This window comes from Oryctolagus cuniculus, chromosome 14, assembly GCF_964237555.1.
Source record: "Oryctolagus cuniculus chromosome 14, mOryCun1.1, whole genome shotgun sequence".
NCBI classification, from domain to species: domain Eukaryota; kingdom Metazoa; phylum Chordata; class Mammalia; order Lagomorpha; family Leporidae; genus Oryctolagus; species Oryctolagus cuniculus.
Window position 1 is genome coordinate 68,907,635 of NC_091445.1, and position 27,896 is coordinate 68,935,530.

The 27,896-nt window shown below is 44.9% G+C and overlaps 1 protein-coding gene, 1 long non-coding RNA gene and 1 pseudogene across 2 annotated transcripts in view; 2 read left to right on the forward strand and 1 right to left on the reverse strand.

Moving 5' to 3' along the window:
* The window catches only part of LOC138845191 (uncharacterized), a 28,325-nt gene extending 26,725 nt beyond the window's left edge, over positions 1–1,600 (forward strand). Inside the window, exon 3 of the long non-coding RNA XR_011382029.1 lies at positions 1,473–1,600. This is a non-coding gene — a long non-coding RNA (uncharacterized lncRNA). The remainder of the gene's footprint in view (positions 1–1,472) is intronic.
* On the reverse strand, positions 1,407–15,421 carry LOC138842966 (C-C motif chemokine 28-like). The gene is made up of 3 exons (XM_051853500.2): positions 15,234–15,421; positions 2,794–2,920; positions 1,407–1,794 (listed from the first exon to the last, which is right to left on the reverse strand). The coding sequence occupies exons 1-3, from the start codon at positions 15,295–15,297 to the stop codon at positions 1,620–1,622; spliced, it is 366 nt and encodes a 121-aa protein (XP_051709460.1). The 5' UTR covers positions 15,298–15,421; the 3' UTR covers positions 1,407–1,619.
* An 8,827-nt stretch (positions 15,422–24,248) lies between these two features.
* LOC100341948 (small ribosomal subunit protein eS4-like) lies at positions 24,249–27,546 on the forward strand (annotated as a pseudogene).
* Positions 27,547–27,896: the final 350 nt, after the last annotated feature.

Here is a 27,896-nt window from a genome sequence, read left to right on the forward strand (position 1 = left end):
ATGCCAGGATCCCACTTTAGAGCTCCAGTTAAAGTGCTAGCTGCTTCATTTCTGATCCAGCTTCCTGCTGATGCACCTGGGAAAGCAGTGGAAGTTGGCCCAGGTACTTGGGGTCCCTGACACCCACATGGAGACAGTTTAAAATTTTTTATTTAGAAAATAAACTCTAATGTTCATGAACCCTAAATGATACAATAAGAAGTATACAAATTTACATAGGAAATTCTTACCAAAATGTTAAACCTGAACCTGATCATGAGGAAACAATCAAGCAAACCCAGATGTGGAACAGATGCTACCTTAGACTCTTTTTTTTTTTTTTAAGATTTATTTTATTTATTTAAAAGAGTTACAGAGAGAGGTAGAGACAGAGAAAGAGGTCTTCCTTCTGCTGGTTCACTCCCCAGATGCTCACAATGGCTGGAGCTGAGCCGATCCGAAGTCAGGAGCCAGGAGCTTCCTCCTGGCCTCCCACGTGGGCCCAGGGGCTCAAGGACTTTGGCAACCTCCACCACCCTCCCAGGCCATAGCAGAGAGCTGGACTGGAAGAGCAGCAGCTGGGACTAGAACCAGCACCCATATGGGATGCCGGCGCTTCAGGCCAGGGCTTTAACCCACTACGCCACAGCACCAGCCCCTTGCCTTAGATTCTTATAAGAGAATCCATCTGTGGGAGAAAACAACAATAACAACAAGAAGAGGCAGAGGACTTTTCTTAGATTGAGGAGCAGGCATTTGGTCAATGGTTAAGCTACCAGTTAGGACGCTCATACCCCAAATGAGTTCAGTGCCTGACTCTAGCTCCTAATTTCTGCTTCCTGCTAATGTGGAACCTGGAAGGTAGCAGATGAGGGCTCAAATATCTGTGTTGTTGCCACCCACTAAGGAGACCTGAACTGAGCTCCTGGTTCCTGCCTTCAGCCTCAGGTGTCTCAGCTGTTGTAGGCATTTGGAGAATGAGACCGACGATGGGAGCTCCATGCCTCTCTCACTCTTTTTGTCTATCACATGAATATTTTTTAAAAGATATTAAAGAATTATACTTCAATTTAATTATACAATTAGGTGCAATGTGTAAACCTTGATTGATCCCCAGCTGAAAAAATAACTAAATGAAGTACTCTGGAAAAAGGAAAATTTGAATATGGCTCATATGTATTATGTATACACTAATGACATAGGTAGTTTTTAGGTACAAAAGTGATAATGTTATAAAAGAAAATGTCTTTTTTCTTAAAGGATGTTAAATCATAATGCTTAAGAATTAGGGTGAAATGTCATAATGCTTGCAACTTCTTTTCAAATGCTTAGCAAAAAAGTTCTATGTATGTATGTGTTGTAAAATTTTCTGTATACACACATAGAAACAAAGAAGAGAGAAAGTAAGTGTGGCATAATATTTGCAATGATGACTCTAGGTGAATGGAACACAGAAAACTGTTCATGGTACCTTTTTTTCAACTTCTCTGTAGGTTTGGAAAATCTGATAATAAAAAAATGGGAGCAATTATGGCTCCTCTTAAAAGATCATCTGAAGATAAGATTCCCCCTTTCACCAGAGGAATCATCTTTGTGGTCTCCGGTGTCAGCTATCTGGTAAGAAGTTTTATGGCCAACTTTTATGGCCAAGTGTAATAGAATCCTCCACTGAAGTGCCCCTTGAGGCTCTCCTTACTGTTCTTTTCATGACAAATTATGCGTTGACCAAATTTGTTGGCTGCTTGCTCTTTCATCCACCTATTAAGGGTACGATTCTTTGGATTGACACAGAATCTTATGCCACCTGAATAAAGGCTGTTAAGAAGGAAAGAAAAAAATGTCACCATTAGAAAATAGAAAAAATAAAATCTTAATGACTTACGTGCAGCTCCTCACTTTTGGATACTGTATTCTTAGGGGCTGATTTTTTTTTTTAAGGCAGAGAAACAGAGAGAGAGAGAGAGAGTATCTCCCACTGCTGATTCACTCCCCAAATGCCCACAACCACTAGTTGCCCTAAGTGGTGTTCAATCCTGTGGGACAGGGAGTTAACTAAACACAGTGGATTTTCAGAAGAGCATCTGGTGGTTAGTCCCACCACTGCTTTCAACTGAATGACCTTGGAGTAGGTTCAGAACCAAGAGATTGGGTTCACATCCCTTTTCTGCTAGTCTCTAGTTATGTGGCACCAGTGACCTAGGACTCGGGCACAACTCTCTTCCATATGTGATGCCTTCCTCCCAGCATTGCTGTCAGAATCCAGGTTTGATAAATACCCGTGCAGTTCAGGTTTTAGAGCACCTATAGAACTGTTTCCATAACTCATTAGGGATGGGGTGGGAGGTGGAGGGAGTTCACCGCAAACCAACCCCCAGAATCAAATCAGAGCAGGGCATTTGTGATTGGATTGCATGTGACCTTTGTGACAAGTGCAGATGTCACCACACTCCAGAGAGTAAGAATGACAGCAACCCATATACTTGTCTGGAAAGAGTTACAGTGAACACCATGAACAGAGTCACCTTCTGCTTGGAGTTTGCTTTTCCACTCAGACTCTCCCTTGTTTTGTTTAGGAAGGTCGTGAGCATTTGCTGGTGACTGAGGGCATTAGTCCAGTCACAGCACTGTGGGGAAGGTGCTGGTTGAAGGGGCTGGAGGGCTACTGTGGGGGTCAGGACATCCCTGAACAGAGATTGTGCATTTACTCCAGGGAGCCAGGGGCCCAACGAACAGACTCTTCCCTCTCTTGTTTGGAAAATTATCTGCGTGTTGTTCACTGTGTGGAATCAGATATTCCTGCCAAAAAGCACTCACATGACAGCATCCAAGTCACAGTTCCCATCAGCTCTCTGCAGGTGACATGTATGAACCATCTTCAGAAACCTTTTGGCCAGGTGTGGTAAAACCTGAGTGCAGCAGCTGAAATCAGGAGACAGTATGGCTAAAAGAAGAAAAGAAAGGAAATGTCAAATCTTACAGTTTGTTGAAAACTGTCATGGCCTTCATCTTTAGTGTTTCAGAGAAATGGAATTTAATTCACTTTAGCAAGAAGCCCTTACTGAGGGCTTTGTGAAACAGACCTGGGGCAAAACACACTTCTGCTTACTGGAACTCAAACTGCACTTGTGGGAGATGAAATGAATGTGGGCAAAGTCACAGAACCAGAGAAAAGAGATGGAAAAGCTGTGCACAGTGCTGCTCAAGGGGTTTCAGGCTGACTTGGTCAAAGATGAAAGCGGTGACTCCAGGGGTCCTGGGAGCCCACTTCAGAGTTTCCCAGCAGGGAAGGACTTGGCTGAGCCTGGCAGGATGTGTAGGGTGGAGGGAAGTGAAGAAAGACTTGTCCAGACTAAGGGAAGTGCATGGTGCAGAGAGGGTTCAGAGACAGGAAAGCCTGAGGCGCATTTAGAATCTGAAGAAAGATGGAACACGTTGTCTAAAGTGAGCAACGAGGAAGGGGAGTGATAGGAGACACAGTTTTACAAATCCTGAGGTCAGACCACCGAGGCCTTGAATGTCAGCTTTCCACTTCACGGTGATAAGCAAGATGGATTAAAGGGGCGACAACCAGGATAGGAGGTCGGGGTGGGGGGCTCTTGTTACCCAGAAGCAAGGAGAGAGAGCAGCACACAGTGGAAGGAAACACAGCGCCCACATTAAAATGCGGGTCTGCGAATCCCTGCAGGCCCTGTGCAGGACATTCTCCTGTGCTGCTTATTTCACCAGAGGAATAGTGAGTAGAAAGAGTTCAGAAGAACACCAGCCGTGGGTTCAGGGGGCAGCCTCCCAATAACAGAGGGCAGTCCCTGAATTAGGGGCTAACAGAAACAGAGCCCCCCATAGCAGCTGCTGTAAGCAATAGAGGTTCCTGTCCTGTGTGTGGGGAGGGAGAGATCCCTGTATCCACACCTGGCCCACAAAGAAAGACCAGGCCTACTCACAGCCTCATCACCTTGAAGAAAAGGAGCTTTCTATGAAATTTAAAATGACTATGCGACTCATTCTCTAGGAACCCAAACTTTCTGTTAACATTCCTTAATTCAGTTACTTGAAAACCATTTACTGAGCAATTAAAATATTTTGGACACAGTGTTCATCGCTGGGGAAATAAAAAAAAAAAAAAAACAAGTAAAGCAAGAGGCCTCTATCCTCAAGGGCTACAATAGAGGAGACACATCTGGAGCCACATGTTTAGGCCCAGTATAATTGTCTTCTGGAGTTCTGTCCTTCTAGCACACTCACACAGCCGTAAGGACAGGTGCACGACCATTCCCTTAGCAAACCTTAGAGACTAAATGTCTACAAAACTAAGACCCAGCCACCACAGACAGAAAAGGTCATCACATACTGATAAAAGGGCCAATTCAGCAGGAAGATGTAACAACTGTAATCATACATGCAGCCAACACAGAGTAGCTATATAAAGATCCAATACCAACAGATCTGCAGGGAGAAGCAGGCAGCAGTACAATTGCTATGGTCCCAGTATGGTTTGAGCGGGTGCCCCAAGGGCTCAGGTGTTAGGGACTTAGTGCTTAGTGTGGTGATGTTGGGTGTGGTGCCTTGGGGCAGTCTTGTGTTACAGCAGGTTAAGCTGCTGCTTGAGATGCCCACACCCCCTATCATAGTGCCTGGTGTGAGCCCTGGCTCCTCTGTGCTTCCAATTCAGCTTCCTGCTAGTGCACCTGGGAGGCAGATGATTATGGCCCAAGGTCTTGGTTTCCTGCCACCCACATGGGACACACTGATGGAGTTCCTGCCTCATGGCTTTGGAATGGCCTAACCCTGGCCTTTGTGGGCATTTGAGGAGTGTACCAGTGGGTGGAATGGAGGGCTCTCTCTCTTCTTACTTTGCCTTTCATATAAACTAATATGTAAACAAATCTTTTTAAAAAACGGAGAGAGAATATTGCAAAATAATTGTGTCATAGGACTCTGGTAGAACCAGAGGTAGTTCTGATAAGAGGGTTCTTATAAAAGAGCAAGCCTGAACCCTGACTGACCTCTGGCTTCCTGTCTCACCATGTGATTTCTGCTCTGCGTCTTGTTCTGCTCCTGCTTCCACGATGGCTTCTCCCATGAAGCCCTCACCAGAGTGAGCAAAGCTAGCACCATGCCTTTGAACCTCTAGAATGGTGAGCTTTACAAATAAACCTTTTTTCTTTATAAAGTACCTACCCTCAGTTATATTCTTATAGTAACAGAAAATGGATACAACAATATTAGTAGGTGAAGTCAGCACTCTACTTCGTATAATGGATGGAGATCACTGAGACATAAGATCACTGAGACATAAGGAAGCAGCATACTTGAACTAGACTATGAGCCAGCCAAGTAACTGATCTGTACAGACCATTCAACCAAGGGTAGCAGAATATACATTCTTTTTGGTATACCCAGAGCTTTGTCCAGGACAGATCACATTCTGTGTCACACAAAGTCTTTAGAAAATGGGAAGATTAAGACAATTCCAAGTATATTTTATGATCACAATGGAATGAAACTATAAATCCATAACAAAAGCAAAATGTGAACACTCACAAATACATGGGAGTTAAAAAAAATACACTCTTGAACTACCACTGGGTCAAAGAAGAAATCAAAAAGAGAAATTAAAAAATATCCAAAGAGGTTCTGGCATTCTGGTGTAGCCAGGGAACTGCGGATTATAATGTTAGCATCCCATTTCACTGTGCCAGTTCAAGTCCTGGCTGCTCTGCTTCTGGTCCATATTACTGCTAATTTGACTGGGAAAGCAACAGAGGATGGCCCAAGTACTTGGGCCCCTGCCACCCACGTAGGAAGCCAGGATGGAGTTACAGGCTCTTGGATTAGGCATGGCCCAGTCCTGGCCATTGTAGCCCTTTGGGTAGTGAACCATGGGAGGGAAGATATCTCTCTCTCTTTCTTTTTTTAAAAGATTTATTTATTTATTTGAAAGTCAGAGTTACACAGAGAGGAGAGGTAGAGAGAGAAAAAGAGGTCTTTCATCCGATGGTTCACTTCCCAGGTGACCGCAACGGCTGGAGCTGTACCAATCTGAAGCCAGGAACCAGGAGCTTCTTCCAGATCTCCCACGTGGGTGCAGGGGCCCAAGGACTTGGGCCATGTTCTACTGCTTTCCCAGGCCATAGCAGAGAGCTGGATCAGAAGAGGAGCAGCTCGGTCTCAAACCAGCGCCCATATGGGTTGCTGGCGCTTCAGGCCAGGGCATTAACCCGCTGCACAACAGTGCCGGCTCTCGCTCTCTTTTTCTTTTTTTCTCTATCTCTCTCTTTCCCTCTCTTTTGTAACTCTGACTTTCAAATAAGTAAAATAAATCACAAAAGATATGGGATGACTTTTGGTGTGATTAAAATATGTTGCAGTTAAATAGTTGTGAATATTGTACAATTCTGTGAATATATTGAACATCTGAATTTTCTTCTTTTAAGTGGTGAATTTAGGGGCAGGTGTTTGGCCTAGCAGTTAAGATGCCAGTTGGGACTCCTACATCCCATATATGAGCACCTAGGTTCAAGTCCAATCTCTATTGCTAGTTCCAGTTTCCTGCTAATACACATTCTGGGAGGCAGCAGGTATGGCTCAAGTATTTAGGTCCCTGTCACCCATTGGGGAGACCTACACTGACTACACTTCCAGTCAGCTCACTGCTAATGTGCCAGGGGAAAGCAGTGGAGGATGGCCCAAATGCTAGAGCCCCTGCACGAGAGACCCCTGCACGTGAGAGACTCTGATGAAACACCTGGCTCCTGGCTTTGACCTGGCCCAGCCCTTGTTGTTTTGGCCATCTGGGTTGTGAACCAGTGGATGGAAGATCTCTCTCTGTCTCTCCCTTTCATGCTGTAATTCTGATTTTCAAATAAATAAGTAAATCTTTTCAAAAATTATTCTTTGAATTGCCAAATTCTATTTTTGTTAGTTTTTTCTTATTTATTTATTGGAACTCAGGGTATTTTGTTTTTAAATCTTTTGTCAGCAATCAGAAAACATTTTTTGTCCACTTCAAAGATTTTGTTTTTAAAGTTTTAGTTACTGGGGGCCGGTACTGTGGCAAAGCAGGTAAAGCCACCGCCTGCAGTGCCGGCATCCCGTATGGGCGCTGGTTCGAGTCCCGGCTGCTCCACTTCTGATCCTACTCTCTGGTATGGCCTGAGAAAGCAGTAGAAGATGGCTCATTGGGCCCCTGCACCTGCATGGGAAATCTGGAAGAAGCTCTTGGCTTCTGACTTTGGGTCGACACAGCTCCGGCCATTGCAGCCATCTGGGGAGTGAACAAGCAGATGAAAGATCTCTCTCTCTTTCTCTCTCTGCCTCTGCCTCTACTTTAACTCTGCCTTTCAAATAAATTTTTTTAAAAAAAGATTGAAATCAGGTCTTTAAAATAAATACATAAATAAATAAAGTTTTACTTATTTATTTGGAGAGGAGGCAGAGAAACAGTGCTCCTATCCACTTGTTCACTCCCTACATGCTCACAACACCTAGGGCTGGGCTAGGATCACAACTGGGAACCAGGAACACTATTCAGGTCTCCCATGTGGGTGGCAGGAACCCACAAGGTTCACAGTTGCCTGGCAAGATCTGCGTTTGAAGGAAACTAGAATCAGGATCCAAAAGCTTGGAATCAAATCCAGGTGCTCCAATGTGGAACATAGGTGTCTTGACTGCTAGGCTAAATGCTTGCTCCTCAGTAGCTTAACTTTAAGTTTTTTCTCATGGTTTGCTACTTATCTCTATGTTTGCAAATCCTTCCATAGCCAGAAGTTATAAAGATAACATTTTGATTTTTAAAGCTTTGCTTTTGACATTTGGATTTCACTTTATGCATATTGTGAGTCAGAAAAAAATTTTTGTTAGGATATTTACTGTCTCAAAACTATAAGGGTATGGCCAGCACCGTGGCTCAATAGGCTAATCCTCCGCCTTGCAGCGCCAGCACATCGGGTTCTAGTCCCGGTCGGGGCACCAGATTCTGTCCCGGTTGCCCCTCTTCCAGGCCAGCTCTCTGCTGTGGCCAGGGAGTGCAGTGGAGGTTGGCCCAAGTGCTTGGGCCCTGCACCCCATGGGAGACCAGGAGAGGCACCTGGCTCCTGCCTTAGGATCAGTGCGGTGCGCTGGCCGCAGCGCGCTGGCCACGGTGGCCATTGGAGGGTGAACCGGCGGCAAAAGGAAGACCTTTCTCTCTGTCTCTCTCTCGCTCCCTGTCCACTCTGACTGTAAAAAAAAAAAAAAAAAAGAAAAAAAACCCCACAAAACTATAAGGGTAAATGAAATGTTTTCTCCATTTATCAAAGGTAATGAGGCCACTTTTCTCCTTCTCCCTTCCTTGAAAATTCCATTAGAGACGCAGTGAATCTGAGTGGTTATTTTTGGAATGGAGGTAAACTTCTCTGGAGATTAAGTACAGTCTCCGATTTTTATGGCAATAGCTATATATCCACAGTCAAGGGACAAACAGCCTCTAGATAAATTTTTTAAATATCTCTGGCCTTGGCTCAGTCTCTCTCAAGATGTTCAGGGAATGTCACGAGGTGTAACTCTTTGTCTCTTGAGAGGAGAAATTATTCTTTCTTCTGATGTTTCTGCCATGGTGTATAGAGTTTTGTTCTAACATCGTATCTTGTGTGTTACTTAACGTGCTTATAAATCTGTTAAAGCGGCCGGCGCCGCGGCTCACTAGGCTAATCCTTCCCCTTTGCGGCGCCGGCACACCGGGTTCTAGACCCGGTCGGGGCGCCAGATTCTGTCCCGGTTGCCCCTCTTCCAGGCCAGCTCTCTGCTGTGGCCAGGGAGTGCAGTGGAGGATGGCCCAAGTGCTTGGGCCCTGCACCCCATGGGAGACCAGGAGAAGTACCTGGCTCCTGCCATCGGGTCAGCGCGGTGCGCCGGCCGCAGCTCACCAGCCGTGGCAGCCATTGGAGGGTGAACCAACGGCAAAAGGAAGACCTTTCTCTCTGTCTCTCTCTCTCACTGTCCACTCTGCCTGTCAAAAAAAAAAAAAAAAAAAAAAAAAGGGCATTAAAAAATAAATAAATAAATAAATCTGTTAAAGCTTACTCAATAATATGTTCTCCCTTCTGTATCAGCAGTGAGGTCTTTTGCTAATGGGATTGCTTTCTTTCCCCCACAAGAACCAGCCTATCTCACTGATGTGTGTGGGTAGTCATTAAATCTTCGGGTTTCTATCTATACCTGGGTCTACTTCTGGGCATTCTCTATTCTCTTTCAAGTTCTATTTATCGATCTGTATTCAATTCCACAGTTTCAATTAAGACACTTTTAAATAAATTTTGATACTTGATAGAATAAATCTCCCCATCCAACTTATTCTTCATAAATATTTTAGGATCAGCTTAAGTTTGCCAAAGTTCTTTGAATTTGTAGTTGGAAATACACTATATTTATGTTTAGCATCTGAAAAATATTTTCCTATCCATAAATTGGAATAATCTCATTAAATATTCAGATTTTTTGTATTCTTCAATACCTTTAGAAGAATCTGATAAAATAATAGTGTATATCTTCAATCTATTTCTAGGTACTTTATGGTTTTATTATATTGTGAGTGAGCTATCTTAGATGGGTAAGAATGAAATTGGTTATTTCGTGTTGCTCTTGTACACAATCTTACTCTTGCTGAACTTTTAAAGTTGTGATACTTGAGAGCAGATACTGTTTGGTTCTCTAGGAAAATAGTTATTTTTATCTCTTCTCAATTTCTGTGCAGCAAACAACAGCCTTTCTCCTTTGAAGATGCCTAAAACACTGGCTAACCCATTCTAAGTTCAATACACAATTTAAAAATTAAAACAGTTGGGGCTGGTGCTGTGGCATAGTAGGTTGAGCCACCATCTGCAGTGCCGGCATCCCATAAGGATGCCAGTTCGAGACCTGGCTGCTCCACTTCCAATGCAGCTCTCTGCTATGGCCTGGAAATGCAGTAGAAGATGGCCCAAGTCCTTGGGACCCTGCACCCGCATGGGAAACCCGGAAGAAGCTCCTGGCTCCTATACAACATTATAAATGTTTAACCTAAAGTCTTGAAACTGAGCCATCTTTGAAATAAAGGGTTTATTGAACTGTTAGAGATGCTAGTAAGAAAAAGGCTGGGTCCCAGGACAGGTTTCCGCAACTTAGCTGCAAGCTTAGAGAGCAGTTGGAAATGTGTTCACTGGACCCAGACCAAAGAGCATTTTTATAATTACAGTTTCATGAAGGAAACATGAGACATAAACTGTTTGTGTTGCTATAGATAAAAAGGGCAGAATAATGCAAATAGGAAGGAAGCTTTGGAATAGGAGAGTAGTTCTTATGTAGAGTACTTGTTGCTTCTGGATTGGTGTGGGTGTGAAGAGGGCGTTTTGATGCCCAGCAGGTCAGAGGCCTGGGGTTTGGTGTACATTCCGGAACGTGGAATTGTATTTGTTGTTGGTGGTGGTTTAGCCAAAACTGTTAGCTGATTAGCTCCCTTATATCTCCAATATTCCATTTTCTGGCCCTTGTAATTAAATTTAGGACAGCTGAAAGTTTGTCTTTTATCATAGGTGTGATGACTGGCTTTTGATACTAGAATCTAAGTAGTTTAACAGTTTTATAGAATTCGGGGATAAAGATGTAGTATGTTAATTTTGGGGAACACCTGGACAGAAACTGAAGGAAGGCCAATTATTATTTAGGTCAGATCTCCCCCTTCTCTCTGGAATTCCTTTGTCTATTAATACCAGACTGGACAAGGGAACACAGTTGCCTTCCATCTCCACCCTGAAATCTCATCTTCTCTGTTGGAAAAGAAGAGTAAGGAAAGTAACTGCAACTGAATAGATGCCCACTGCAAGACAAAGTCTGTCCCTCAGACCCATTCAAATTCCAGGGAATCATGTGGAAAGCTAACTGTGTCTATAGTATCTGTCCTTTTTACTCATTCCCCTAATAGACACTTACAACCCCTCAGAAATGTCTGCAGTGTCCATTCTCCCTCTCTGCTGTAGAAAAAGGGCATGTGAGCTTCTGAGCTGCACTGGGTTGCTGGGTAATCACAGTCGTGTGGTTTTCCTGGGTGCTGTGATGCTGCCTCTTTGCACATTGATAAATTTGTGTTTCAGTCTTCTGTTTAAAGTGTCATGTCAGCTCATTCCTGTGAGTCTTCAGAGAGTGACGGGAACTTTCCCATACCCTTCCTATAGATCATTATCAGGAAGACTGTTTGGGAGCCAGCGTAGCAAAATCTCCTGACTTGTATCTGCTGGGCACAGGCAGAACCTTAATCTGAATGTACAATTGAAAACAGCCAAGGCCGGCGCCGCGGCTCACTAGGCTAATCCTCCACCTTGCGGTGCCGGCACACCGGGTTCTAGTACCGGTCGGGGCGCCGGATTCTGTCCCGGTTGCCCCTCTTCCAGGCCAGCTCTCTGCTGTGGCCCGGGAAGGCAGTGGAGGATGGCCCAAGTACTTGGGCCCTGCACCCCATGGGAGACCAGGAAAAGCACCTGGCTCCTGCCATTGGATCACGGCGGTGCGCCAGCCGCGGCGGCCATTGGAGGGTGAACCGGCGGCAAAAGGAAGACCTTTCTCTGTCTCTCTCTCTCTCACTGTTCCCTCTGCCTGTCAAAAAAACAAACAAACAAACAAAAACAAACAAACAAACAAACAAACAAAAAACACCAAATGGCAGGTGAAGCTGGAGCACCAGGACAGCCTGGGGGCCGGGGGCCCTGGAGTGGGAGGCCGAGTGGCATCCAGGGCTGCAGCAGTGGACAGAATCAGGGCTGCTGAGCTCACAGAAGCGAGGCAGCGGACAAGGTGGCTCCCTCTCAACAACTGGTCTGCCTGGTCAAGACAAGAAGAACAAGTCCCTGGAGGAGAGCTGCCTTTTCTCCCTGTCCTTGACTTCCCTGGGGGCATTCCTCAAGCATAAGATTTTTGAAGATGATTATGGTGCAAATGCAGACACGTGCTCTCCAGCGGACCAGGAAAGGAATTTGTTGCCATCAGGGACTATAGTGGCCATATCAGCCTGCATGTGAAGTGCTCAAAGGAAATAGTCACCACCATCCAAGAGGTCATGATCCTGGCCAAGCTCTCAATTCTGCCTGTTCAGAGAGGCTATTAGGAAAACAAGACCGACCAGCCCCACCCAGTGCCTTACAAGGTGACCCAACCCTGTGGTTTTGTGTTGGTGGTGTCCTTCCTGCCCCCCACCTTGGGGCACTGACATCATCTTGGCCCCTGTAGCCAAGAAGCTAGTACTGATGACTGGTACTGATGGTTGCTATAGCACAGCCAGTGACAGCACTGCCACCCTGGGCAACTTTGTCAGGGCCACCTTTGATGCCACCTCCAAGACCTATGGCGATCTGACCCCCAACCTCTGGAAAGAGACTGTCTTTACCAAGTCTCCCTATAAGGAATTCACTGACCTGGGTGTCTGTGCAGTGGACCCAAGCTGTAACAGTGGCTGCAACATAGGGTTTTACACAAGAAAAATAAAGTGAAATAAGCCTGTTTAAAAAAAAAAAAAAAAAAAAAAAAAAACAATAAAAAATAAAATAGAAACAGCCAGGCTCAAAGTTGTAGATTCAAAGAATCCAGCCTAGGGACACTGGAACAGCGTGGTAGACATGTTTGTGTACTCAGTGCTGAGTTCTCTGAGGCAGCCTCCACATCAGCAGATGTGGAGTATGCCCTACCTTTGGGAGGACTCCAAGTCTTTTAATTGTGAATAGAGTCTGCTGCTTCCTCATTTATGCAGAGTGGTTTGGGGTGCCATTTAAGACACAGTGAAGATAATGGAACAGCTTTCTACCTGAAACCACAAAATGTGTTTCCCAAAGTCCCAAACTAGCACAAACTACTTCCCTGTCCCCTCCGCCTGCAAGAACTGCCTGTCTCCTTCCCTGCGTCTTTGAGTCCTCCCCACCCCCTCCTTACCTGGTCTTCGGCCGATACCTGGAGCCTGAATCACCAGCTCACAGGGCACCTGGCACACAGACACTTTGGGAGGTTGCTGTGGGAAGCAGTGGTGTTGCCCCCTCAGTTCCATGACTGAGAACTACCCTCTTGTGTTCCAACCCAAATCACTATGTTTAAATGCAAAGAGTTGGGGCTTTTCTGAAAATGTGATTTTCCTGTGGCCCAGACTAAAGCCCTAGACTGCACCAAAGGCTCCTACTGGGTCTCAGCTCCCTTTATCACCAGAGTGCTTTTTCAAGCACCTCTGCATTTGCTGTCCTTCCAGGGCTCTGTCCCATGTGAAGTTTGGTCCTGGGTGTAGCACAGCCTCCTCTGTCCCATCTGTGCCCTGTGCCTGCTCCTCCCTTTTCTGCAGGAGGGCAGCAGTTGCGGGTACTACTGCTGCTATTAGGACAGCTAGAAATAGAAAGCTGGCAGGAGAAACACCTTTAATTTTAAAGATTTATTAAAAAAATAGTTGGTAGTTTCAAAAACTAGGTATAAAGCTTTAGTTCACAGACCTTTGAGAAACAGTGAAAGTGATCCCTAAAACTTCAATGGTAGGTGGCACAGTGGGTAAAGTCACCACCTGAGATATTGGCATCCCATTTGGGTGCTGGATCAAGTCCTGGCTACTCCACTTTCCATCCGGCTCCCTGCTAATGTGCCCGGGAAAGCAATGGAAGGTGGCTCAAGTACTTAGGCCCCTGCACCTCCATGGGAGACCTGTATGAAGCTTCTAGCTCCCGGCTTCAGCCAAGCCCATGCCCAGCAGTTGTCGCAATCTAGGAAGTGAACCAGCAGATAGAAGACCTCTCTGTCTCTTCCTCTCTGTCTTTCTCTCACTCTGCCTTTCAAATAAATAAAATAAATCTTTTTTTTTCAATTTCAATGTTAAATTTTTCAGAAAAAAAAACAATTACAGGAAATAGAAAATGACACACTTTTGTATTTGTCCTGATAAGATAAAGTGATAGAAAGTAAGAGGAAGTTCTCCATATTTTCTCCCTTTGCTTAAGCCCAGTATCTTGGAGCACCATATTGGAGTCACTAAAGCTGCAGAGATCAAGCAATTAATACGAGACAGCAATCTTCAGAAAAAAGACTGATGCTAGTCCACTCTGACCAGTTCCTGCTAGTGTACATGAACCGTGGTTGCCAAATTAGATTTTTAGATAGAGGTTTTAACGTCCAATTTGTATGTGTCCATATGAGTGTGTGCGTGTGAAATCTCTGTTTTAAATGATAGCTCAATTTCTTAAAAAAGTAGACCAAATGAAATTTATATTCTGCCTCTGCACTTAGAGATCTATTCAGGGTAGAACACAAGAAAAGATGGCATCAGCCCAGTATTGTTGAGCACCTCCATTCAGGGTTTCCCTAATGCAGTAGTGAGTGCTGCTGTAGAGCAGAGTCTGTGCAGTGCAGATTCAGTTACAGTCTCCCAGTTGCATGCTAGAAACTCACGATTTAAATTCTCTCAGATCTAATGTGTATGTTTAATCTCTTTAATCCTGCTCCCATTTCTAAAGATCAAACTGAAGCTTCAGATTTCTGTATCCACAGGGCTGATTCTGCTGGGAAAATCTTCAGCTTACCCAATCAGTACCCCTTGGTCCCGTCTCTGTTCCCCAAAGAAGCATACACTTGTGTTCAGACATTTAGCAGGTTGGGGAAGGGGGATGCATCTAAATAATGGGCTTTATGTAAACCTCTGGCTGCCCACTTTCTAAGATTCTGTCATAGAAGAGGAAATGCCACTTCAAGTTGCACTTATGTGGAAGGACCTCATTTTCCAATTGACAAATTATCTATCTATCTATCTATTTAAAAGTCAGAGTTAGAGGCAGAGGCAGGGAGAGATCTTCCATCCACTGGTTCAGTCTCCAAATGGCCACAACAGACCAGGAGCCAAGAGCTTCTCTGGGTCTCCCACATGGGTGCAGGGGCCCAAGGACTTGGGTCATCTTCTACTGCTTTCCCAGGCCACAACACAGAGCTGAACAGAAGTGGAGCAGCAGGACTCGAACTGGAGCCCATATAGGATGCCGGCGCTGCAGATGGTGGCTTTACCCACTACACTACAGCGCCAGCCCCAACAAATTATCTCTTATAATGAGGTGCCTTCCTGAAATTCCTCAGAGATCTAGAATTTAAATGTATGCCATTGTCTTGTAGGTAATCAGAAATCATTGAAAATAACTGTCTGAAGACATAAAGAGCTCTGCCCCAACCCACTCTTTCAAGACTGATTTGGGAGTCCTCCCAGCCACTGGAGGCCTGATGGCCAGTGCCCCACTCACCTTCTGAGGGTTGAAGAGCCACACAGGCAGCCAAGGCCACCAGCAAGAGTCCTGCGCACTGCATTCCTGCCTGCTCCGCTGGCTCTGGCAGTACCACAGGTGAGGCTGCAAGAGCAGGAAATGAAGCTAAAGGTGTCCTTGGGAGCAGATATAGAGCTCAGAGGAAAAGGAAGCCAGGTAGCCCCGCCCTGGGAGGTGCTCAGGGCATCCTTTCCTGTGGGGCTTAAGACAGCCTCCTGCTGGCGCCGCGGCTCAGTAGGCTGATCCTCTGCCTTGCGGCGCCGGCACACCAGGTTCTAGTCCCGGTTGGGGCACCGGATTCTGTCCCATTTGCCCCTCTTCCAGGCCAGCTCTCTGCTATGGCCCAGGAGTGCAGTGGAGGATGGCCCAAGTGCTTGGGCCCTGCGCCCCAGTACCTGGCTCCTGCCTTCAGATTGGAGGGCGAACCAATGGCAATCTGTAAAAAAAAAAAAAAAAAGACAGCCTCCTGCTGATTTGTCAAGCTCCTGACTTGGGTTCGCCCTGCCTGCCATCAGGGGACTCAGTGGCTCTGACAACGTGAGGTCTTGTGAGTTGGGTTACACATTAGAATGTTGGGAACCATTTTAAAAACTAGCAATCTACTTGAATACACTTATAAACAAACCAATGTTCTGGGGTAGGGAACCTTTGTTTGAATTTTGCAAAACCTTCCAATGAGATTGTGTTGGACACCGTATGAGAATCAGAGTTTTTCAAAATGGCTTGTTGATATCACAGGTTTCTGGGGACAAGCGTGACAAGTGTAAAGTATCATCTCTGTGGAAGGATATGGAGGAACTCAGCAGGACTCTGTTCTTGGTTTGCAGCCGGATTGTTTCCCGTGACTTTATATTAAGTATGAGAAAGGTAATACAGGTAGAGAGGCACTGCCTGTAGAAAAGAGCCTCAGAGCAGAGGGAGTCCCAAGTTCTAGTTCAGCTTTGCAGCCAGTCAGCTTTGTAATAAAACCAGGAGTTATGGGGAAGACCCTTGCATTCTAATCATATCTCATCCACTAATTAGTGTATAACAAGGAAATGTATCGATTTTTCTTTATTTCTTTTAGTTCCAATATTAATGAGTCAGGCTGGGTGACCTCCAACACCATGCCATGCTGCTTCTACAATTAACTGTTCCATGAGGTAGCCACTAGGCCACATGTGACTCTGGATTACCTGCAATGTGGCTAGTCCAAATACAGATGTACTATGGGTATAAGACACACACAGGATTTCAAAAACTGAGTATTACGGAAGAATATAAAATCTCAAAAGTTTTTATATTGATTCCATGTTTAAATGGTCATATTTGGGGCTAGTCTAATGGCAGAGAGGCTTAAGCTGCCAGCTGGGGTGGCGGCATCCCATCTGAGTACCAGTTCCGCTTCTAGTCCAACTTCCTATTAATGCGCCTGGGAAGGCAGCAGCAGATGTCCCTAGTGCTTGTGCCCCTGCCACCCATGTAGGAAACCCAGATGAAGCTCCTGGCTCCTGGCTTCTGTCTAGTCCAGTCTGTCCATTGAGACAGTCTGGGGAGTGAACCTTGGATAGAAGATTTCTCTCTGTCTCTGGTTCACCCTCTCTCTCTCTTACTCTTCCTTTCAAAAAAGTTTTAAAATAATTTTTAAAAATAGAGTACCCAGCCTCAGGTATTAAAAAAAAGAAATGGCAATATTTGGACATATTAGACTAGGTAAAATGTATTATTAAAATCAGTTAACCTATTTCTTTTTCAAAAACATGATTTATTATTTTATTTGAAAAGCATGATGACAGAGAAAAGGACACACAGAGAGGAAGATCTTCTATCACTTCCCAATGTCTGAACAGCCAGGAGCCAAAACTCAGTCTGGTTCTCCCCTGTGAATGGCAGGGATACGAGTACTTGAGTTTTCATCTGCTAGGATGGAGAGTAGCTGGAGCTTAGCCCAGGCACTCCTGTGTGGTATGGAGGCATCCCAAGAGCAGCATCTTAATTGCTGGGTCCAATGCCTGCTTGTACATATGTAGATTGAACCCAGACTATTTTAAATTACTTATGTCAATCTCATGTTTGCACTGTGGATTGACTCTTTAGCAGGTCAAGAGGCTGGAATCTGAATTGTCCTAATCTGTCAAATTGGGGAATTTGATTGTGCTTCTGTTTCACTATCAAGAACTGGAGTTAGAATAAAATAGGAAATGAGAGGTTAGGAGATGCTGACCTCATCAATGAGAAAACCCAGTGACCCAGAGCAGCAGTTTCAGTCTCTGCCACTAAACAAGGGGACATTGCCACAGAGAACCTGCAGGGGTACCTGCTGAAGTCCTGAAATGCCATTTGTGCCCACCATACCCACAGCTGACTCTCTGGACTGAAGCTGGGTACTCTGAAAGTAAGAGTGAGGGAGACTACATAAAAATTACTGTCTGAGGAGCAGGCATTTGGCATATTGGTTAAGACACTTCTTGGGACACCTACATCCTATGGCAGATTGCTTGGACTCAAATCCTGACCTGTCTTCCAATTCCAGTTTCCTGCTCACGTGCATCCTGGAATTCAGCAGTGATGGCTCAAGTACTTGTGTCCCTGTCACCCGTGTGGTAGAATTAGTTAGAGTTCCGGACCTCTAGCTTCAGCCTGTCCCAGCCCTGGCTGTTGCAGGCATTTGGGGACTGAGCCTGTGGGTGGGATATCTCTCTACCTTTGTCTCTGAGTACGTGTCTCTCTGCCCTTCAAATATATAAAAATAAATATTTAAAAGTTGGGGCTGGCATTGTGGCTTAATAGGTTAGTCTGCCACCTTCAACGCTGGCATCCCAATGGGTGCTGCTTAGAGTCCTGGCTCCTCTACTCCTTTTTTTTTTTTTTTTTGACAGGCAGAGTTAGTGAGAGAGAGAGAGAAAGAGAAAGGTCTTCCTTTTTCCGTTGGTTCACACCCCCACCCCCCCAAGTGACTGCTATGGCCTGCGTGCTGCGCCGATCTGGAGCCAGGAGCCAGGTGCTTCCTCCTGGTCTCCCATGCAGGTGCAGGGCCCAAGCACCTGGGCCATCCTCCACTGCCTTCTCGGGCCACAGCAGAGAGCTGGACTGGAAGAGGAGCACCTGGGACAGAATCCGATGCCCCAACTGGGACTAGAACCCGGTGTGCCGGCACCGCAGGTGGAGGATTAGCCTAGTGAGCCGTGGTGCCAGCCCTACTCTACTTCCTATCCAGCTCCCTGCTAATGTGCCTAGAAAGCAGTAGAAGATGGCCCAAGTCCTTGGGCTCCTATACCCACATGGGAGATCCAGAAGTTCCTGGCTCCTGGCTCCTGGCTGCGGCCTGACCCAACTCTGGCCATTGCAGCCATTTGGGCAGTGAACGAGTGGATGGAAGATCTAGCTATTTATTCCTCTCTCTTCTTTAATTTGGCATTTCAAACAAATAAAATAAAACTTAAAAAAAAATACAGTTTGAGGGGCCGGTGCCGTGGCTCACTAGGTTAATCCTCTGCCTGCAGGGCCGGCATCCCATATGGGTGCCGGGTTCTAGTCCCAGTTGCTCCTCTTCCAGTCCAGCTCTCTGCTGTGGTTGGGAAGGCAGTGGAGGATGGCCCAAGTGCTTGGGCCCTGCACCGGCATGGGAAACCAGGAAGAAGCACCTGGCTCCTGGCTTCAGATTGGCGTAGCGCCGGCCGTAGCAGCCATTTCTGGGGTGAACCAATGGAAGGAAGACCTTTCTCTCTGTCTCTCTCTCTCTCACTGTCTAACTCTGTCTGTTAAATAAATAAAAAATATATAGTTTTAAATAGGGACAAAGATTTGCAAAAATATTACATACACTTAAACATTCACCAGCCTGCCAGGCACTTGAAATCCCCACCCTGAGTCCCTCCTAAAAAGAAAAAAGCCATTCCAGGCTGAAGCTCCTGGTCTGAAGAAAGAAGAGGTGCATGTAAATGGACTGAAGTATTGCAGGATGTCAGAAATCCTCAAATTCCTAAGACAATCCTGTCAGCCTTCCTAATAAAGCTGCTTTCCTTCTTGAAAAAAATAAAATAAAATAAAAAGAAAAAAGCCTCTCTTCAGAGGCAATGAATGATGGGTAATAGGAGTAATTTTGAATCCAATGGGACAAGGTCTCCGTGGAATTGTCAGGGCACTGCAAGGCAGACTGGGCTTGATTTTGGTGAGCCTGAGATTCGATGCACCTGTGCACTCCTGCACCTCTCATTTGCTCCATGTCTGACAGGATGGTTTCTGTTACAATGTGTGATTCTTCTGCTAGGAAATGCCACCATGGCCCTGCCAGGGAGAAGGAACAGAGACAGAAAGCAGAGGGACTGCTGGAAAGCAGAGGGTCTGCTCCTTGAGTTCTTAGCACTTTCTGTCCCTCCACACTGCTTCCTTGGGGCACTTGAAGGAGCTGGTGGGTAGTGGTTAGTGGAAGACAGTTGGGATAACAGATAGAATGAACAACATGACAGCACTTAGGAAGTTACACTGACTGGAATCAACACCTTGGGGCAGATTTTCCTCACCCTGGTGTTAAACAAACAAACTGCCATCTACCAGCAGGAACCTAAAGATCACATCACATCAATTTTCACCAAGACCAGAACAAGAGGAATAGTGGGCAGATCAATTTTGATTGAGGTAAGGGATAAGCTGACTTGTGGGATTTTTGCTTGACAAGAATATGGTGCAGGCTGCAACTGTGGGGTGTATGAGTGTGAGAGAGAGGGCTGTTCACTAGGGAGCCATGGACCAGCACTAAGTAGGAGGGAGCCCCGAAAGGGTGGATTCAGGAGAATGATTTTGGTTATTTAGAGTATGTGTGTCTAGGCTTGGGCTTCTACAAAACCAAGTGAAGAGGAGGCTGAGAAATGTGTGCCTTAGGGCATGGGATAGTTTGAGGGTAGAGTCATGGAGTGAGAGAATTTGAGGACAGCCTGAAGGCTTGCCTGGCTTCGTATTTTCCACTGTGAATTGTCCTAATGGCTAAGAATATTTAGAGGAATTTTAGGGATTTTTTTCCTTTTACAGGAAAAAACAGGTAGTTTTCACTAAAGGTAAGTGAAGTGTGAACCTCAGGCTGTCATAAAAATACTTGTTCTGATACATGCTGTGGGTAAAAATGTCCTGTTTGTGTTAGGAGAATAAAAATTTTTAAACAGTAGTTTTCACAAAAATAAAATTATGCCAATGATCTTCCTTGTCAGATTTTCTTGAAAATCAGCATGTAGACAATTTTGAATAAGCTATCAGTATTTAAATGTCATAGGACAATTTAGAAAATAATGGGCCGGCGCCGCGGCTCACTAGGCTAATCCTCCGCCTTGCGGCGCCGGCACACCGGGTTCTAGTCCCGGTCGGGGCGCCGGATTCTGTCCCGGTTGCCCCTCTTCCAGGCCAGCCCTCTGCTGTGGCCAGGGAGTGCAGTGGAGGATGGCCCAGGTGCTTGGGCCCTGCACCCCATGGGAGACCAGGAAAAGCACCTGGCTCCTGGCTCCTGCCATCGGATCAGCGCGGTGCGCCGGCCGCAGCGCGCCGGCCGCGGCGGCCATTGGAGGGTGAACCAACGGCAAAAGGAAGACCTTTCTCTCTGTCTCTCTCTCTCTCACTGTCCACTCTGCCTGTCAAAAAAAAAAAAAAGAAAATAATGGACCCCTTCTATATATCTTTTGATGTTAAAAGTAATCACCTTTATCTGTGTGACATTTGAGTTCTGATTTGTATGTGTTAGTCAGCTTTATGTCATGGCAGTGAGATATCAGAGGTAACTCACACAGAAAGGCTCTCACAATTCTGGAGGTTTAAGCCTCAGACTGAGCCACCTCATTGGCTTGGCCCCTGTGAGGGTGGCAGCTGGCAAGGGCTAGAGTGTTTGGAAGATCACATAGTGAACCCGGAAGCAGAGAGACCAGATCCAAACTGGGGCTTTTATAACAACTGTCTCAGAATTCCCTCTTTGTACACACCCCCATGATCAAAGACCTCTATCCGGGCCCCAATTCCTGAAGTTTCCATCACCTTTCAATAGCTTCTCCCTGGAGACCAAGTCTCTATCGCAGGAGTCTTTGGAGGACCCTCAACACCAAAATTAATCTCCAAACCTGGCAGTTGGTCATGGGTTGGAGAAAGCATGGTGGAGGCAAGCATGTGTCTCCTATTGAAAACCAGGCTCCAAACAGTTCATGGCAAGCTGCTGAGTTACGGTATCTAAGTTTAGTGTATTGTCCTCTTTTGACTACAGAATTGGAGTGGGATATTTGGAACATATGAAAAAACTAAGAAGTAAAAAGTTTAAATATCTGAAACAAGTTTCTTAATCTGTTCCTCCAGTCTCCATTCTGTGCATATGTAATCATTCATTCATTGAATAAACCTTGATAGAACATCTACAATATGCAAGACACTGTGCTAGGCGTACAGTACAAATGATGAGCTAAGAGGACATGACATCTGTCTGTAGGGAGGACAATGACTCAGCAGTCATAGAAGTAGTCTGCTAAGTGCCAACACAGAGGAGCACAGTGTTTGGGACACTCCAGGGGGGGTCATTTTACCCAGTCAGGGGTGAGCCAGCTCTACAATGTGGTTTTCACTATTGCCTGGTTTGGTATTTTATAATACACTACTGAGCCTGGGAATGCTATGGTGGAGAAGGGGATGGAGAGAGCATAGTCATGGATACATGTGGTGCAGCCGGATAGGAAGCATAATTTTTAGTGTTCTATAGCACAGTTCCACTATGGTTAACTACCATTACTTGAGTATTTCAAAGTAGTGAATAGAATTTTGAATACTCCCAAGAAATGATGATGGATGTGCTAATTAACACATGTGTATTGAAATACCACATTATACCTCACAAATATGTGTAATTATTAAGTGTCCACTAAAAAGAAAAATGGGGGTAACAGGATGCCCTTCCTATGGGAAGATGCAGTTGGGGTTTGTGACCTGGCAAACAAAGCCCGGGGTGCATATCTTCCCCCACTCCTTCAGCAGGTAGCCTTATGCAGTACAGATCTGCACAACCATCCACAGTAGCCATGATCTTTCTGTTTCTTCTCATGTTTCTGATCTTGATGCCCTTGCCTATCAATATTCCCAGACTCTCTGTCCCGTATCACAAGCTCCTCTTTATTCTTTAAGGCACAACCTCAGTGTCAGTCTGTGCATTGCTTTGCTTCTCCATCCTCTGTAAGGTGACCCTTTGCTCTGACAGCCTTTCGGGCTGGGCCTGGGGAGCAGGAAGCCTTCTTGTTAGCTTTGCCTGCCCAGTGTGCAGCTCTTGCCCAGTGCACAAAAGGCGCTGTATTCACGTTGGTGAAAGGAATGCTGCTGAACCACTGTTACTGTATCACAGCCTGACATTTTTATAAAGATTTGTTCTGACTAAATAAAAACATGCCCTTTGTAAAATATTTGTATGAATATATAATTATATTTTAAGAATATATTACATATGATCTGAAAATATAAAATAATTTAAACTAGTTGTTTAAATTGTATCATTATATATTCATTTGTATAATAGTATTTCAATCATTTATAACCAAAATTCAATTAAATGTTAATTCCTCTTAACATTTGGATGTGTATCATTTCAGATTTTTTTTGTTGTCAAGTATATTTTTTCTTTACAAAAATAGAGTCCTCTAATACTTGGTTTCTGTCTTTTTTTCCATTGTATACCAGGAAGAGTCCTCCAGAGCCATCCACCTAAGTCTGCATTGCTTTTTGTTGTTTCTCCTGTGGTTTTGTAGTATTCAAGCACATTGTTTTGTCCTGGTTTATTTGCTTAATTCTTGTTACTGCTGGGTATTTGGGTAGTTGGGTTATACTCCTTCTCTGGTGTTGTTATTGTGGAGATTCTTTGATAATAAGTCCTATACCCTTTGTTCACCCATCTCAATAAACCCCCCTTTTCAAAAAAATTTATGTATTTATTTAATTGAAAGGGAGAGAGAGAGAGAATATCCATCTGCTGGTTTTCTCATCAAATGCATAATGGCTGAGGTTAGGCCGATCCAAAGCCTGGAGCCAGAAGCTTCATGTGGGTCTGACACATGGATGGTACTGTGCAATCACCTGCTAGTCCTCAGGCACACTAGCAGGAAGCTGGATCACAAGTCGGGGCAGGACTCTATCCCATCAGTTCTGATATGGTGGATGCAGGCATCTCAAGCAGAAGTTAAACTTTGAAGCAGTGTCCACTCTGATACTTTCTTTTTTATTTTATTGTATTTGTTGTATTTATTTGACAGGTAGAGTTTACAGACAGTGAGAGAGACAGAGAGAAAGGTCTTCCTTTGGTTGGCTCACTCTCCAAATGGACGCAATGGCTGGATCTGTGCCGATCCGAAGCTAGGAGCCAAGAGTTTCTTCCTGGTCTCCCATGAGGGTGCAGGGCCCAACCACTTGGGCCATCCTCCACTGCTTTCCCAGGCCACAGCAGAGAGCTGGATTGGAAGAGGAGCAACCGGGACTAGAACTCCCATATGGGATGCCGGCGCCACAGGCGGAGGATTAACCTAGTGTCCCACAGTGCTGGCCCCTGATACTTTCTTAATTGAGTCCTTAGAAATGAAATTTCCCCCATGATATGCCCACTTAAATCACTTTTAATATTTGTTGCCAAAATATTTAGCAGTCTGTAAATACCTCTGTACACCCCTCTCTCCTGTAATTAAGTAGGCTCAGAGAAGACAGATGTGTCTCTCATTCAGTGCCTAGCCCAGTGCTTGCCTCAGTGTTTGTGAATGAATAATAAATTGGATAACTCAGATAAGCAGACCTTCATTATGTGAACAAAATTTTGCCAGTGTGGACCTCAGAAGTCTTCAATTGGTAACCTTGGCCTCTTCTGCATGCCTATAGCCTAATTGGTAATAATATTTAAATTTTTCATTTCTTAGAAGGGGTTGTCTTCTGTACCAGACTAAAAATTAAAAATCACATATTGCAGAAGCATTAGTTATAATTACAGATTTGAAATAAGAGCTAAGGGCAATGTGTGTGAGAGAGAGGTATATCAGAGATTCGTGTTCTTTAGAAGCAAGACAGCACATTTGCCAACTGAGATGGCTTTGGGAGAGCCAGGTTAGGTTCCTTGCAGTGCTGTGCTTTCATGATGGACACCCTGTAATAAAGTGTGTGGTGGGTTGGGCATCAGGGATGCCAAAGAAAACAGAAAAGGAAGAATGCAGTTGAACCCTGGAGCTCAAGTAGGGGATTTCCCTTGTCTGATTCCTGGTTAACCCTGTGGTTTCCTTTCCTGATTTATATTTATAACTTCTTTACATTCATGCTTTCCAGATGTATTTATAATCTGAATTCATTCCAAACCACCCTTGTCTGTTTTATTATGATGCTGAATACTGAAGTTATGTGACTTACCTAAGATTAGTAAATAAATTGGCAATCATACAGAATAATGACATCTCAAGCTAATAAAAATAAAAAGGATGTCTCCAGGAAAACCAGAAAAAGAGCAGTGAGAGGTGACTAGTTTGGGGGGGATGTTAAAATACTTTATAGGGACTAGGTATTTAGCCTAGCAGTTACGATGCCCTCAACCCATATCAGAATACCTGGATTCAATTCCAAACTCTGGCTCCTAACTCCAGCTTCCTGCTCTATGAATGCTGACCTATTGATTGACCTTAGTCAATTCATGTAATTTCTGTGCTCCAGCATCACAATAAAGCTGATTAGAGGTGATGGCTCTACTGATTGGTTCCTGGCTTGGCTGATTGCATTCTGCCACTAACCTGGGATATGTAGATTGTATTCCCACTACTGGCTTCAGTCCTGAACCAGCCCTGACCATTGCATGCATTAGAGTAAACCAATAGATGTGCTCTCTCTCTCTCTCTGGCTCTCTTGTTCTCTCTCTTTGCCTTTCAAATAAATAAATCAATTAGATTCCATTGTTGGGGCTGACAAAAGAATTCTTCAAACCAGAAGCAGCCACAGAAGTAAAGTTTTTCTCTAACCTTTTGCTCTCCTTTCTCTTACTCTTCATTCTTTTCAAAGGCAAGCAAAGAAACTAGAATTCCTCTTCCCCAAGGCATCACATAGACCCTCCAAAGCAGTTACAAAACCAAAAAAAATAAATAAATAAAATAAAAAACAAAAAACTCTCTGTACAAGGAATTCTCTAACCTACCTTGATTGATGATAAGACCTCCAATTCAGACAATTCTCTTCCCCTATAAGAAAAATAAGTCAGCTCTTTCCATTTGTAGTACAGCCATGGCTCGTGATCCCAAGAAGCATCTGAGCGAGTAGCAGCACCAAAGCGTTGCGTGCTGGATAAACTGACCGGTGTGCTTATTCTTCATCCATCCACTTGTCCCCACAAGCTGAGAGAATGTCTCCCTCTCATTTTCCTAAGGAATAGGCTGAAATATGCACTGACAGAGGATAAAGAAAATTCGCAGCCAGAGGTTTTTTTTAAAAGATTTATTTATTTATTTATTTGAAAGTCAGAATTATACACAGAGAGAAGGAGAGGCAGAGAGAGAGAGAGAGAGAGAGAGAGAGCAAGAGAGAGAGAGAGGTCTTCCATCCGCTGGTTCACTCCCCAATTGGCCGCAATGGCTGGAGCTGCACCAATCCGAAATCAGGAGCCAGGAGCATTTTCCAGGTCTCCCACATGGGTGCAGGGGCCCAAGGATTTGGGCCATCTTCCACTGCTTTCCCAGGCCGTAGCAGAGAGTTGGATCAGAATTGGAGTAGCCGGGGCTCGAACGCCCATATGGGATGCAAGCAGCGCTTTACCCACTATGCCACAGCACCGGCCCCAGCCGTCTGTTAAGATTGATGACAAAGGCTGAAGTAATATAACCTACCCTGCTGGTTTTATGAATATCATCAGGATTGACAAGACTGGGGAGAATTTCCATCTGACATATGACACCAAGAGCCACTGTGCTGTTCATCTCATTATCCTTGAGGAGGCCGAGTACATGTTGTGCAAAATGAGAAAGAACTTTGTGGACGTGAAAGGAATCCCTCATCTGGTGACCATGATGCTTGTACCATTCACAATCCTGATCCCTTCATCAAGGTGAATGATACAATTCAGATGGATTTGAAGACTGGCAAGATTACAAATTTCATCAAGTTTGACACTAGTAACCTGTGCATAGTGACTGACGGTACCAACCTGGGAAGAATTGGTGTGATCAACAATTGAGAGAGATCCAGGTTCTTTTGATGTGGTTTATGTAAAAGATGCCAATGGTAACAGCTTTGCAACTTTGCAACATTTTCATTGTTGGCAAAGGCAACAACTTATGGATTTCTCTTCCTCAAGGAAAGGGAATCTGCCTCACCATTGAAAAGAGAGATGAGACTGGCTGTATGTGAAATGATCTTAGGCTACATGTTAGTAAAGTCTTTGTACTTAATTAAAAACAATGCCATGCTTAAAAAAAAAAAAAAAAAAAAAAAACTGAGACAGTGGTGGTAAGCAGGCTAGCAAAGTTTGATGAAACGTACACCTGACAGGCTGGGTAGGTGAGTCAGCAAGGAACTGAGTGTCCAATCTGCATATTGACTGGGTTTATATGGATCTGGGGTCCACGTATTCCATCATTTCTCCTTGCCCATCCCCCTCTTTTGGGATATTATTGGGCAAAGGACTTTCAGGATGTGAAGTCTCCCCCCCGCCAGGCTTTATTGCACAGTGTTATCAGACTGAATAGCCCTGTCTGCACTGGGTCAGGAGGATTCTCCTGGCATGTCTCCCTGGGGGAAGGCTGGGGCTCCTCTGAGGCAATCAAACACTGGCAGGACTGTCGTAAACACCAGGCTGCTTCAGAACCGTGCCTGCACAGCTCTGTGTTCCTTCCCAAGGGAACTTCTTGTCTTTCCCCTTTGGCTCCTCCCACACGTAGGCTAACGTCTACCTTCCTACATAACATTTTGGTTAAGGGGTGTTGCTCATGACCCTTTAGGATGAGAAGGAAGGAGATCACTCCCTTTTCACTGGAAAATAAAATTCAATAAAAGATAAATGGCAAAAAAAGGATAAATTGCAGAAAAGTATGTGTGTGGGGATGGGGCATTTGTAGAACAGACAAAAAGCATTTCTATAAAGATCTTGTATGTCAACAAGAAAGAGGCCAGTGACTCAGTAGAAAAACACACTGTAGATATAAACAAGTAGTTCATAGAAATGAAAAGCATTAATAAACATTTGTAAAAGGCTCAAAATTATTCAGAATTGCTTAAACACAAATAAAATAAATTGAGATACCTTTTCCACCTATCTGACTGGAAATGATCAACATGTTTCATGCTATTTAGTGTTAGCAATTATTTACTCTTTTTTTTTTTTTTTTGACAGGCAGAGTGGACAGTGAGAGAGAGAGACAGAGAGAAAGGTCTTCCTTTGCCGTTGGTTCACCCTCCAATGGCCGCCGCGGCCGGCCAGCGCACCGCGCTGATCCGATGGCAGGAGCCAGGAGCCAGGTGCTTTTCCTGGTCTCCCATGGGGTGCAGGGCCCAAGCACCTGGGCCATCCTCCACTGCACTCCCTGGCCACAGCAGAGGGCTGGCCTGGAAGAGGGGCAACCGGGACAGAATCCGGCGCCCCAACCGGGACTAGAACCCGGTGTGCCGGCGCCGCAAGGCGGAGGATTAGCCTAGTGAGCCGCGGCG